Raw genomic sequence first — 12,437 nt, forward strand, 5'->3', positions numbered from 1 at the left:
ATTAATTGTCCCAAATTTTTGTTCTTTCACCACACAATTCTGCTAACTGATATCAGATATGATATTTGCTTCCTAAACTTCTGCATTGTGATAATGATTGTATATTGTCAGCTTTATCCCTACAATTCTGAATTCTATTATTTATATATATTATTGTTATGGTCTGTCATGAAATTTGTGTGATTTGTAATAGCTGTATGAATGCCTAAAATGAAACACATGGTTTAAAATTAAACACAATCACAAAACATGAATGAACAAGAGTATCCGGTCAAGTGTTCCCTGGAAAGTTCATGAGCTATGGCATATCCAAAATAAGTTTATGCCGGTGCTCTGGCTTTCATGACTCATTATCGTTATGCAGTAATTCATTTAATAATTTGTTAGATGCAGAATCCAACATCTTTTTTGTTGCACGTGTAGTATATGTCCGGATTTTGTGTACGGAACCTTTATCTTGTTACAGTATAACCAACATTTTAATCATAACGATATGGATTCCAACATAATTAAGATATTCAAAGTTGTATGCATCATTTTGATACTGATAAGTGATCAACACAAGAATAAAATTCTTATGGTGTTTTTTTTCTTTTTTGGTCAGATAGATTCTTATTCTTTAAAATCAAGACTATGATATTTATTTTTCTCAATAGCGACAAGATATCATGTCAAATAAATTGCTTATAAAGCCTAGTTTGCCTCCTTTTGAGTTCCCTAGTGAATACATGAGCTTACCAGTTACCACATCCTACTACACCTCTTTCTTCACTATTTATAGAGGTCTAGTAATCACTGAAATTACATTCCCTTTAAGCTTATTAACTTGGTGAGGCCAAAAGTAATAGCCATAGCCAACCAACCTCCAATCAGAACTCTGATACAAGACCTTCTCACTGGAGTTTTTCCAAGCACTGCTCCTACCCCTCCAAATACCAACAATGCCAAGCTAGACACAGCAGCAACAACTCCAACCCTGATCTTATACTCTCTTATAAACACTGCTGCTATCAGTGGCACTGCTGCACCAACAGAAAATGCGACTGCAGACGCTATCGCAGCTTGAAAAGGATTCGGCAGCTTCTCCTCTTCACTACCACCTTCTCTTGTCTCTAATTCATTGTTGAGTTCCCTTTCTCTTTTTATTTGAGCTACTTCTATGTCTAGTTGCGTGTAGACAGAGACAAATTCTCCAATTGCCATGCTGCATGCTCCGGCTATTAGCCCTGCGAATCCGGCTAGGAGCATGGCTCCAATGTCCTTGTTCACAGCTCCAACACCCATCATGAGTGATGCCACTGACACAAGTCCATCATTGGCTCCCAGCACTGCTGCTCGGAGCCACTGTGCTCTTTGAGAGTAGTCAGTAGTGTTATTGTTTCCTTCAGTTCCTTGAGTTACCTTTTCTGCTTCTGCATCACTAGTACCATGCATGTGGATCACAACATGTTTAAGTGGCATTTCATTTTTGTTCTGAGTGTCAAGTGAAGCAGCCATTGATTGAAGCACAAAGGACAAAGGTGTTAAGTTAAGACTTATGATATAAAGAGAAGGGGAAAAGATTGCTTGTGGAGGGCACACTCTCCTCGTAGAAGTTATTATATAGAAAGGATTTCCATGTTGTTACTTGTTAGGTATAGTGATGATAATGCGCCTCAAATGGTTATAAACAAGTGCTGATAGTGTGGATAGCACTATGGAGGGGCGGCCACATGTTCATATATTAAATATAGTGATCATCTAAATGTGTACATTAATTATTCTTAATCCACTAAATCAATGAAGTAGCTTTATCAACACCATGATGGTTATCTGAGATGATTCAAACTATCTGAATAGTGTCTATTTGCATAACACCATTTTGAATCTGTTTAGCTTTTAGTTTCCCATAATAAGTCATGTCATTGAAACTTCCTGAGTGTGCTTAAACTTATATGGCTAGCTTGTAGGAAGAGACAGCTCCATGGGTTAAGTATCATATCTTTTTTTTTCAGTGTAAGACTCATAACTTACTTAAAACTCAGCTTAATTGAATATGAATTAATCAAGTATAATATTATCCTAAGCAGCAAGCAAACTCAAATTCTCAATGATAGAATCTTGGAGATTGATAAGTCAATTATTATGGGGATATGATGGGATTATTAAATTGGTAAGAGTGTGGCATTCCACAAGACTAAGTTAGTGGCAGCCACCCTATGGTTTAATAATACATAACTTTGTAGGTGGGTGGATTAGAGTACATGATTAAATATTTAAGTAGAGTGTGAATTCCACAAGCAAGCCACATGCCACTTTGAATATGAGGAAGAAAAGAAATCTAAAGTTAGTATTTTCTTATTGTAATTCCTTCTAATTTGGAAGTGGAGACATGCATTATCGCTTTGTTATTGTTAGTTTTTCCCTTTAGTGGATTTGTCTGAATGTACTCTCATACTTTACTGTTAGGCCATATAGTGATCTCATATTGCACTTCTACTATTTCTTCTTTTAAAGATTTCATTTGGTCCTTTTATCTTACTCTGTTCAGCATGCATCATTAATTTGCAAAAGAAATTTAATAGTGAATCGACATGTTTGACTTCGATTTCTGTTCTGCCAGAGCATAAAGTTCTTTGGAACAAAGTATGAGGCCCAAAAGAAACTGATAAATACTCCAACCCTTCAAGTTAATTCAAGGATGAGTATGCTGAATATTTGGAATTGAAGAAACAGAATTTTAATATGAACCTTTTAATAAAGACAGTTGATGTTAGTTGCTATGTTTTGCAGATTTCTGCTGTTAAAAGGTGATTATTGATGCAGAACGAGATCATATTCTACAAAGATGCAAGTTTAATTCCCATTATCGATGTGATAACTCAATTGTTAGGCTAATAATTTTGATGTAAAAATTGGAGATTGACAAATTGTGCTTACCTTTGTAAGATGAAAAGTGTCTAATCTATTTAGAAAAATGTTCACAATTCAAAATTACCATGAATGAAGTATGTTGTATGTTGTATGTTGTCAAGAACTTAAGTGTGTTCTAATGGAGTTAAAGGATTCTTAATTGGCTGGCATGGCAATATTACTAGCATGGTTACTTAAATTAAGGGATGTAAGACAGTAATTTCTATTCTGTTACTATTGCTTGCAAAAGATAGGTTTTATCAGACAAAACAAAGCAAAAAGTAACAAAAATGGTACTCACTAACACCAATTAGACACAAAATATCCTTATCAAACAATGGAAAAGAGCAAGATAAAAGCAATTATCTCTACTAGTATAACAATAACAATTGCAAGAGATGTGAGATGTACAGACCAAAGGCAGATAAATATGGACATGGTGATAATAAAATATGGTGGCTACTCCAATGAAGATTTTATGATTGTCATCATGTGAAGATATTTCATTTTGACCATTGGATGATAGATTGTAGAGTTTGATTTTTATTTGAAGTAAAAGTGTTACCTTTATTTAAAGTGTTGCTAAACAAATAAGTTACACTTTTTAAACAAGGATCATCATGAGAAGATATTTTTGGCATCTTCATAGGAGTAGTTGCCATAAAATATAATTGTGGCACCTAAAGAAAAATCAAGAAAGCAGTAATGGTAGTAGATCTTTCTCATCAGGGAAGAGTTTCTTAAATAAAAAGAACCGTAAAAGTTAAGCCATATTGATCATAAAGTGGTAGGTATTGGTTGTTTGCTCTTCAAAATATTGAGCAGCGTGTGACTTTGGTGTGGAATGCACACTCTCTTCAAATTATTAAATTACAGACTACTTTAGTTCCCATTATCCTTTGGATTACACACACTATCAAATGTAAAAAATATGGGATAAATTTTTTTATTATGCAATCCAATTCTATTGGCTTTGTATGTGTTTTTCTATATGAGAATGTGTAATTGGTAGGTCCGATTACTTTGCAAGGATATTTTTGAAAAATTTTAATGTAAAATTGGAGAGGTCGATTTTTGTTCTCTAAAAAATTAGAGAGTTCGATTTCTATACTTTGAATCAAACAGCGCTACATTTGATATTAACACCTTAGAATCGACGATCATGAAAAACACCATTCCCAACAACAACAACAACAATAACAACAACAAAATACAAAAACATCATTCCATGCCAATATAAAAAATAATTTGCGAAAAATATGCACATTCTGCTAAGTTATTGTTGAGTCATGCATACTCAATCATCTGGTAACTTTCATGCTAAACTTAAACAAAATGAAACTAAAATACTCATGATTGAAGTATATAAATGATTCAAATTACAGTGAAGAAATTTAATATCTGATGATTGGATCCTCCTTTTATATTTATGCACTTTTAAAAAGAGTATCAGATTCATTTAGTTAAAGAAGTAACCAAGTTGAGTCTAGTGTCCAATATTTAGGTCGATTAACACTATCCAATAATCTTTATGATCTCTCTGTCTATAAATACTCTTCACTACAAGCGTGTGTTCTCCACAAGCTCTTCAAATTCCTTTCTCCCTCTCTACCTTACTATATTTAACAACTCTCTATTACCATTATTTCCCTTCTCCTTCATGGCTTCCACTAATGGAACTTCACCTAACCACATTGAAATTCCCATGCATGCAAATGGTGCTGCTCTTGTGGTGCAGCCAAAACCAAACCAAGTGGTTGACCAAGAGAGCAATACTAACTACACTCAAAGGGCTCAGTGGCTCCGAGCAGCAGTGCTCGGAGCCAATGACGGACTAGTCTCTGTTGCATCACTCATGATGGGTGTTGGAGCTGTTAAGCATGACATCACAGCCATGGTTCTAGCAGGCTTCGCCGGCCTAGTAGCCGGAGCATGCAGCATGGCAATCGGAGAGTTTGTCTCTGTGTACACTCAGTATGACATAGAGAAGGCTCAGATAAAGAGAGAAAGAGAACCAAATGAAGAAGAAGAAGTAGCGGATCATGAGAGGGAAAAGCTGCCAAATCCATTTCAAGCAGCAGCAGCATCAGCAGTGGCATTTTCTGTGGGTGGTGTGGTGCCAATGCTAGCAGCTTTGTTCATAAGGAACCATAAGGTTAGAATGGGTGTTGTTGCTGTTGCTGTTAGCTTAGCATTGTTGGTGTTTGGAATTTTTGGAGCCATTCTTGGTAGAACTCCTGTCACAAGATCCTGTCTCAGGGTTCTCATTGGAGGTTGGATGGCTATGGCTATCACTTTTGGCTTCACCAAGTTGCTTGGCTCTGTTTCACTTTAGAATATCATTCCTTGTTATGTGTACTCATTTTATCTCCTATATTAAACTAATGCATACTTCTTTATTATTAGTCTTTGGTGGAAACTCGGATGCAGTCAACTTCACCTGAAGTTGATAACTGAGAGTCGTTAGATAAAAATTTAATTAAATTAGACAAATTATTTAACGGCTCTCAACTATCAACTTTACGTGAAATTGACTGGACCTGAGTTTTCACCTTGGTCTTTTTATATAAATGAGTGGGATGTGTGTGTTGGGAGAAGGGTGTGATATTATTACCCTTAATAAGCTATAGGTGCCTGCATCTTTAGCCGTTTGCCAAGGTTTTTAATTAAAGTGTTTATTATCACCATGTTTTCTTGTTTCTCTTTATATATAAACGTTATAAAACATATAATGTTGATTGTCATACCCTCATTAATATATCAATAAAATAAATTACTTTTACAACATCATAACATGTTAACAAGTAATAACTAGAAGAAGTGAAAATGACAAGTATATTCGCTTAGCCTTGACTTGAGTCCTCTTTCTGAAAACAACAAATGTAAAAGTAGAAGCTTGTAGCTAGAAAAGTGAATAAGGCAAAGTAATTAACCTAATTGAAACATTTCATTCTCCAATAATGCATACCTTATTATTGAATAAAGACAAGGAGGAACAACAACAACAGCATATCATGGTTGATTCTTCAAAGATAGATTCACAATTCCAAATTAGCACTAAAGCCTACTAATTTGGTTAACCCAAAAGTGATAGCCATAGCCAACAAGCCCCCAATAAGGATCCTGATAGAGGACTTAACCTTATGTGTGTGTCCCAACTCAGCACCCAAGCATCCAAACCCCACCAAAAACAAGCTAGACACCACCACACACAACCCAAGCCTTAACCTGTAGTCTCTCACAAATGCAGTGAAAACCAAAGGAATGACTGCACCTACAGTAAATGACAATGCTGATGCCAAAGCAGCATGCAAAGGGTTAGGGAGCAATGACCTCCTCTTTTTCTCCATCTCATTCTTGTTCTCCATCATCATCATCATGTCCCTTTTGATTTGAGCAACTTCAACTTCATACTGAGTTGAAACCGAAACATATTCACCCAGTGCCATGCTACATGCTCCTGCAATGCATCCCACTAAGCCAGCAAGTAACATGGCTTTGGAGTCTCTCTTAACAGCTCCTACACCCATCATCAATGATGCAACTGAGACCAACCCATCATTGGCTCCTAGAACTGCTGCTCGAAGCCATTGACCCCTTTGTGAGTAGTCAACGTTATTATTGCCATCTTCTTCGCTCATCTTAGCTGCAACAACTACTTCTCCTGCTACCAAATTATTAACACAAGCTGCATTAGAAGCCATAGCTAGGAAAATTCAACAACTGTTATACATAGATTGTTGCCAGCTGAATAATATATATAATTCCGAATTTAGATACAACAGCACTCCAAAAGCCAAAATTATTTGCAGCTGGAATATTGCAGAGGTATAATGTCTATTCTGAGGCAGGGTCATTATTCAGAATCTCTCTATATTTTAAGGATCAAAATCCAATCATTATAATTTGTTAATAAAAATCGAAATTCATATATCTCAGTATGTTTATACATATTAATTTATGTATTTTTTTAATTAAATAATTAGCTATTAAAATAACTAAATATGTAATATATTAATTATCAAATATACTCAAAACATCATTATTTCAATAATCTTAACAATTGATTTTAATTAATATATATTTTTTTATAATTAAAATTAACAGTTAAAATTATTATATACTTTTTATATGTAGTAGCTTATTTTTTTTATATATAATTGAAGTCCAAACACCACTATTTTTATCCCCTGAACCTTTTGTTGTTAGAAAAGCCGTGATACTTTTTAAATTAGAATTTTGCCCTAGGAATAGTTATAAGTAACTTCATCATAAACCCATACCGAGTTGTTATTACTTAGAAAAATTGTATGGTGTCTAATTTATTATTTATCTAAAAGGTGAGAGGAGAAAATATAGATTTCACTTTTATATTTATATCATGTAACTTAAAAATTAGACATGGTAAAAGAGACCTGTTAGTCTGTTACTTGTTACTTAAATTTTGGCTGTCATTTTGGATTGGGCCAAATTTGCCAGACCCATTCCGATTCACCCACCTGATTTAGGCCCATGAGATTAGGCATGCTATCAAGGAATACATTTTTTAAAAATTTCATAAAAAGAGCCCTTACACTTTTACACATTTCTCTCTCCGTACAATCGTGTCTTTTGCCTGCAACCAGAGGCTCATGGCCGGCAATGAACAGCCGGAAAGGGCTCCAAATGAGCATGACCCACAGCCCCAAGACCGAGACCTGCAACAAGGAAACAACAAGAAAGTTAAAAAAGGAGAAGAAGGCTTCTCAAGGACAACAATTCTTGTGCCGCGAGTTGAAGATTGGATGGAACAGATTGAAGAAACAGGAAGAACCAGAACTTATTCAGACATGGTAACGGAGGCGGTACACGCTCCAAATTCGATGGAAAATTATGGAAAATCTGAAGAGAAGGATATGGGCAATATCTAGGATACTGTCCTAGAAACAAAAGAAGAAAATGAAGGAGAGGAAATTCAAAAGAAAGCTGGAAAACCAGAGATAGAAGTAGTCAATATGTGGGACGGTCTTTTCAACATCGTGATCAATGAAAGTGCAAAGAAATAACTATGGAAGCCTTGGTGGAAATCTTTGATTGTGAAACTTTTGGGAAGGAAAATTAGCTATGCTGTCATGAAAAGGAGAATACAGACAATGTGGGTTAGATTTGGAGACCTAGACGTTATAGACCTGGGTAATGAGTTCTACTTGGTCAAGTTCTATGCAGAAGAGGATTTAGATCATGCTCTATTGGAGGGACCATGGAAGATCTACAACCATTACCTCGCGGTCAGACTCTCGGAACCCAATTTTAATCCCCTCGTGACATCTATAGACAAAATTACCGCATGGATCAGATTACCAGGACTTCCTATAGAGCTCTACAATGATAAAATTTTAAGAAAAATAGGGGATCTCATTGGAAGAACTTGCAAAGTTGATTATAACACATCACACTTATGTAGAGGTAAATTTGCTAGACTTTGTATGGAGGTTGAACTAACTAAGCCTTTGATGGGAAAATACATGGTCAATGGCAAAATGTATCAAGTAGAATATGAAGGAATCCATCAAATCTGCTTTATTTGCGGAAGAATTGATCATGAGCAAAAAATTTGTCAAATATGGAAAAGCTTAAAGGAGCAAGAGGCCAAAGAACAAAACCAAGAAGGAGATAAGGCTAACCAAGAAGAAAATATAGTGGCAGAGAAGACCATTAGGCTTGAGCAAAGGAAAGATGAGCCAGAGACTTCCAAAAAAGGGAAGGAAAACAATCCCTGTTAAAAAATAATCGCAGAAACCCAAACATTTATCTATCCAACCATGAGGTAGATCACCCGCGACTCCCCCGATACGGAAAAAATTATGCATCATTCTCATACCTGTCGCAGCTTCGAATAGATCATATATTAATTCTCTTTCTCTAAAAATATAGAAGAAAGGGGTTTGTGCACCAATATCCGCCATAAAAGGTCCCAGCCATAATAGGTGAGAAGCTATACGACTCAATTCCAACATAATTACTCGAATATAGCTGGCTCTTTGGGGTACTTGAACAAGATAACAATAACTGTGGACCATGGATGGTCATCCAAAGGCAAAAAGAAACAAGAAAGAAGAAGGAAAACATGGAGCTGGAACCAGTAATAGCAAAGAAAAGGAGATTTTAAAAATGAATAAATCCAGATTCAGTGCACTTGAAGTAGAAGAAACAGAGAATGACAAGGAAGCACAGGAGGAGGAAAACACACAAAGAGACCATAATACAGTAACTACTTCAAAATAAGGAAGGAACCACAAAAGCAAAAACACAGCACAACAATCAGCCACATACATAGAGAAAAATAGCAAAGAGAAAACAAAAAAGATAGAAAAAGAGCAGATACAACAACTAAAGAGCATCCAAGAAGGCATGCATCAGAACACAAAAAAGATAAGCAACACTCAAGAGAATAGCAGGTCACAGTTTCAAAAAACTAAAGGAAGCACAAACAGAGAAAACTGGAATATAGAAAATAATGATTCTCAATCTTCAGAAAACCAAGAAGACATCATGGAGATCCAAGACCGAGCTCAACCCAAAGAGGCAAAGCCACCAGACCCCGGAGAACTAAGAGAAACTCAAATCGACCAAATGGAAATAGATATGCAAAGAGAAATCACCGACCTGGTAAAGGATGTGGATTTTAGTACTCCGAATCTAAAGGAGCCAGAGGAGATGGAGGCTATAGAAATGCAGTTAAACTAAGAACCAACCTTTCTTAATGATTATATTATCTTGGAACGTCAGAGGTGCGGCTAGCACCTTCAAAGAGCTTATGAGGCAGAATAGACCAGATATAACTATTCTTATGGAAACTAATACCAGTGGGGACAAAGCCAAAAGTATAATTAGAAAATTAGGTTTCAACAACTTCATCATTGAGGAAGCACAAGGCTATGCAGGTGGTATTTGGATTGGATGGAATAGAAGTGACATCAATATAACGGTTGTGGAATCCAACAACCAATATATTCACACAAAAATTGAAACCAACAGTAGGGACTCTTGGTTCTTAACTGCGGTGTATGCAAGTCCCCAACCTCCAGTAAGAAGACTCATATGGCCTATTCTCAAGGGAATAGCTAACAACATGACATCACCTTGGCTTTTGACTGGGGATTTCAACAAAATCAAGGAAGATTCAGAAAAGAAAGGAGGGAGCCCCATTGACCAAAGAGCCTGCAGATCCTTTAATTCCTGGATAAATAGATATGGATTAATAGATCTGGGGTTCGTTGGGTCCAGATTCACGTGGAGATGTCCCATTTGGAATGGATATGATAGAGTTTTCAAAATGCTTGATAGAGATCTCTCAAATCCACCATGGAGAACTAAATTTCATGAAGCTTTGGTTAAGATCCTACTAAGAACAAACTCTGACCATCACCCACTCTTAATAACTGATGAAGGGAACCCCACTAACAAAGACGGAAGGCCTTTTGGATTTGAAATGATGTGGCATCCAGACTTCAAACCCTTAATGGAGCATAATTAGAAAGCAGAAGAAAGGCTACTGAAGAACCTCAACAATCTTAAAGAAATGCTTGTCAAGTGGAATAAAGACACTTTCGGTAACATCTTCAGAAACAAGAGGAGAATTCTCAATAGACTTTCAGGGATTCAGTGATGCCAAAGTTATGGAAGAAATCCTTTTCTAGACAACTTAGAAGACTCTCTGAACAAGGAGTTAAATGACATCCTAGACAAAGAGGAGGCATTTTGGTTACAAAAATCAAGAGAACAATGGACGGTTGAGGGGGATAAAAACATGAAGTTTTATCACACCAAGACGGTTATTAGAAGAAGAAAAAATAAAATTATAAAGCTGAGGGACAACAATGGTAACTGGATGGAAGATGAACAACAACTCAAAGACCACATCACATGCTTCTTTCAAAACCTATATCAAGAAGAGGTAAATACATATCCTTTGATCCTTGAAAATAACATACTACCTGACTTAGATCCTATTGATTGCAGGGCTATGGAAAGAGTCCCAACAAATCAAGAGATTAAGAATACGCTTTTCAGCATTGGGTCAATCAAAGCACCAGGAGAGGATGGATACCCAACCTTTTTCTTCAAAAACAACTGGGAAACCCTCAAATATTTAGTTTGCGATTACATTAAGGATTGCTGGAGTAACACACAAAACATAAAAGCGTCTAATTCTACCATCATTATTCTTATACCAAAAACAAAACACCCAGAGTTTGTTTCTCAATTCAGACCCATCGCTCTTTGCAACGTCAGGCTCAAGATCCTAACCAAAATCACTGTGCAAAGAATCAAACCACATCTTGACACTAAAATCAGCCCACATCAATCAAGTTTCATTTCCGGCAGAAAAATTAAGGACAACATCCTAATTGCAAAAGAGCTCATGCACTCAATGAAGAAGCTAAGAGGGAAAAAGAGCTACATGGCAAAGAAGATTGACTTTGAAAAGGTTTACGATAGAATAAATTTGAAGTTTATGAAAGAAAGGCTACAGGATTTCAAACTCCCCACAAAAATAGTTAAGCTAATTATGGAAGGAGTAGAATCAGTGAGCTATAACATTCTTTGGAATGGGAGTAAAACCGACAGCTTCACTCCTACCAAAGGAATTAGACAAGGGGATCCCATATTCCCTTACCTTTTTGTTATTTGTATGGATAAACTTTCACAATACATTAAACAAGAAGTGGAAAGAGGAGCGTGGCAGCCTATGAAAATAGGAAGAGATATTTTGGGTATTTCTCACTTAATGTTCGCTGATGATTTACTTATTTTTACAGAGGCAACAACTCAACAATTGGAATTAGTCAAAGAAGTGCTAAATAATTTTTGTAGAGCAGCAGGACTCAAAGTGAACTCCAACAATTCCTCTATAGTATTTTCCAAAAATACCCCAAAGGATATCAGACAGAGAATTACCAGCAGATGCGATTTTAAGAAAAACAATGCACTAGGAAGATATCTTGGAGTCATGATAAACAACAACAGAGTAGGAAAAGAAAACTTCAGAGCTGTTATGGAAAGGGTTCAATGCAAGCTGAAGGATTGGAAGAGCAAGTATCTATCACTAGCTGGAAGAATAACCCTAGCACAATCTGTTATTAGCCCTTCATCAACTTTGACATGCAACATGAAAGAATCCTTAAAACTATTTGCGAAGACATAGAAAAAATTCAACGAGGCTTCATATGGGGGGACAAGGAAAATAGAAGATGATTACATGCAGTGAGTTGGAAAACTATCTGCTCCCCAAAACACGAAGGAGGATTGGGTTTTAGAAAATTACACCTTATGAATGATGCATTCCTTCTAAAGATACTATGCCAACTAAAGGAACACCCTAACACTCTTTGGGCAAAGGTATTCTACCAGAAATATTGTAATAGAAATCAACTTATCAACACACCAACAGAAAGAAAAGGAGACTCTCACCTCTAAAAGGAGCTGGTAAAAATGTGGCCAGAATTCTTGAAGCACACCATCAAGTACATTGGGGATGGCCTCTCAACGTTATTCTAGACAGA

General features: G+C 36.2%; 4 protein-coding genes across 5 annotated transcripts; 2 read left to right on the plus strand and 2 right to left on the minus strand.

Moving 5' to 3' along the window:
- Window positions 1-639: 639 nt before the first annotated feature.
- Window positions 640-1,719, minus strand: LOC107631603 (vacuolar iron transporter homolog 4). The gene has a single exon (XM_016335095.3). The coding sequence runs from the start codon at window positions 1,495-1,497 to the stop codon at window positions 802-804; it is 696 nt and encodes a 231-aa protein (XP_016190581.1). The 5' UTR covers window positions 1,498-1,719; the 3' UTR covers window positions 640-801.
- A 2,734-nt stretch (window positions 1,720-4,453) lies between these two features.
- On the plus strand, window positions 4,454-5,352 carry LOC107631604 (vacuolar iron transporter homolog 4). Its single transcript, XM_016335096.3, has one exon. The coding sequence runs from the start codon at window positions 4,553-4,555 to the stop codon at window positions 5,225-5,227; it is 675 nt and encodes a 224-aa protein (XP_016190582.3). The 5' UTR covers window positions 4,454-4,552; the 3' UTR covers window positions 5,228-5,352.
- A 578-nt stretch (window positions 5,353-5,930) lies between these two features.
- On the minus strand, window positions 5,931-12,437 carry LOC107634733 (VIT-like transporter 1b). 2 transcript variants are annotated; one of them, XM_021119887.2, is made up of 3 exons: window positions 12,346-12,437; window positions 7,467-7,589; window positions 5,931-6,556 (listed from the first exon to the last, which is right to left on the minus strand). In XM_021119887.2, the coding sequence occupies exon 3, from the start codon at window positions 6,531-6,533 to the stop codon at window positions 5,931-5,933; it is 603 nt and encodes a 200-aa protein (XP_020975546.1). In that variant the 5' UTR covers window positions 6,534-6,556; window positions 7,467-7,589; window positions 12,346-12,437. The 2 variants fall into 2 exon arrangements, with proteins under 2 accessions (XP_020975546.1, XP_016193640.1); XM_016338154.3 differs by lacking the exons at window positions 7,467-7,589; window positions 12,346-12,437 and having other exon boundaries at window positions 5,931-6,596.
- Window positions 8,025-8,654, plus strand: LOC148572672 (uncharacterized). Its single transcript, XM_088507684.1, has one exon. The coding sequence runs from the start codon at window positions 8,025-8,027 to the stop codon at window positions 8,652-8,654; it is 630 nt and encodes a 209-aa protein (XP_088363810.1).

Source organism: Arachis ipaensis, chromosome B3 (assembly GCF_059453495.1).
Source record: "Arachis ipaensis isolate K30076 ecotype BB chromosome B3, ASM5945349v1, whole genome shotgun sequence".
Taxonomy (NCBI): domain Eukaryota; kingdom Viridiplantae; phylum Streptophyta; class Magnoliopsida; order Fabales; family Fabaceae; genus Arachis; species Arachis ipaensis.

Bases quoted from the DNA above. Each gene is read 5' to 3' on its own strand.
- LOC107631604 (XM_016335096.3), top strand. From the start codon at position 4,553: ATGGCTTCCACTAATGGAACTTCACCTAACCACATTGAAATTCCCATG.
- LOC107634733 (XM_016338154.3), bottom strand. From the start codon at position 6,596: ATGGCTTCTAATGCAGCTTGTGTTAATAATTTGGTAGCAGGAGAAGTA.
- LOC148572672 (XM_088507684.1), top strand. From the start codon at position 8,025: ATGTGGGTTAGATTTGGAGACCTAGACGTTATAGACCTGGGTAATGAG.
- LOC107631603 (XM_016335095.3), bottom strand. From the start codon at position 1,497: ATGGCTGCTTCACTTGACACTCAGAACAAAAATGAAATGCCACTTAAA.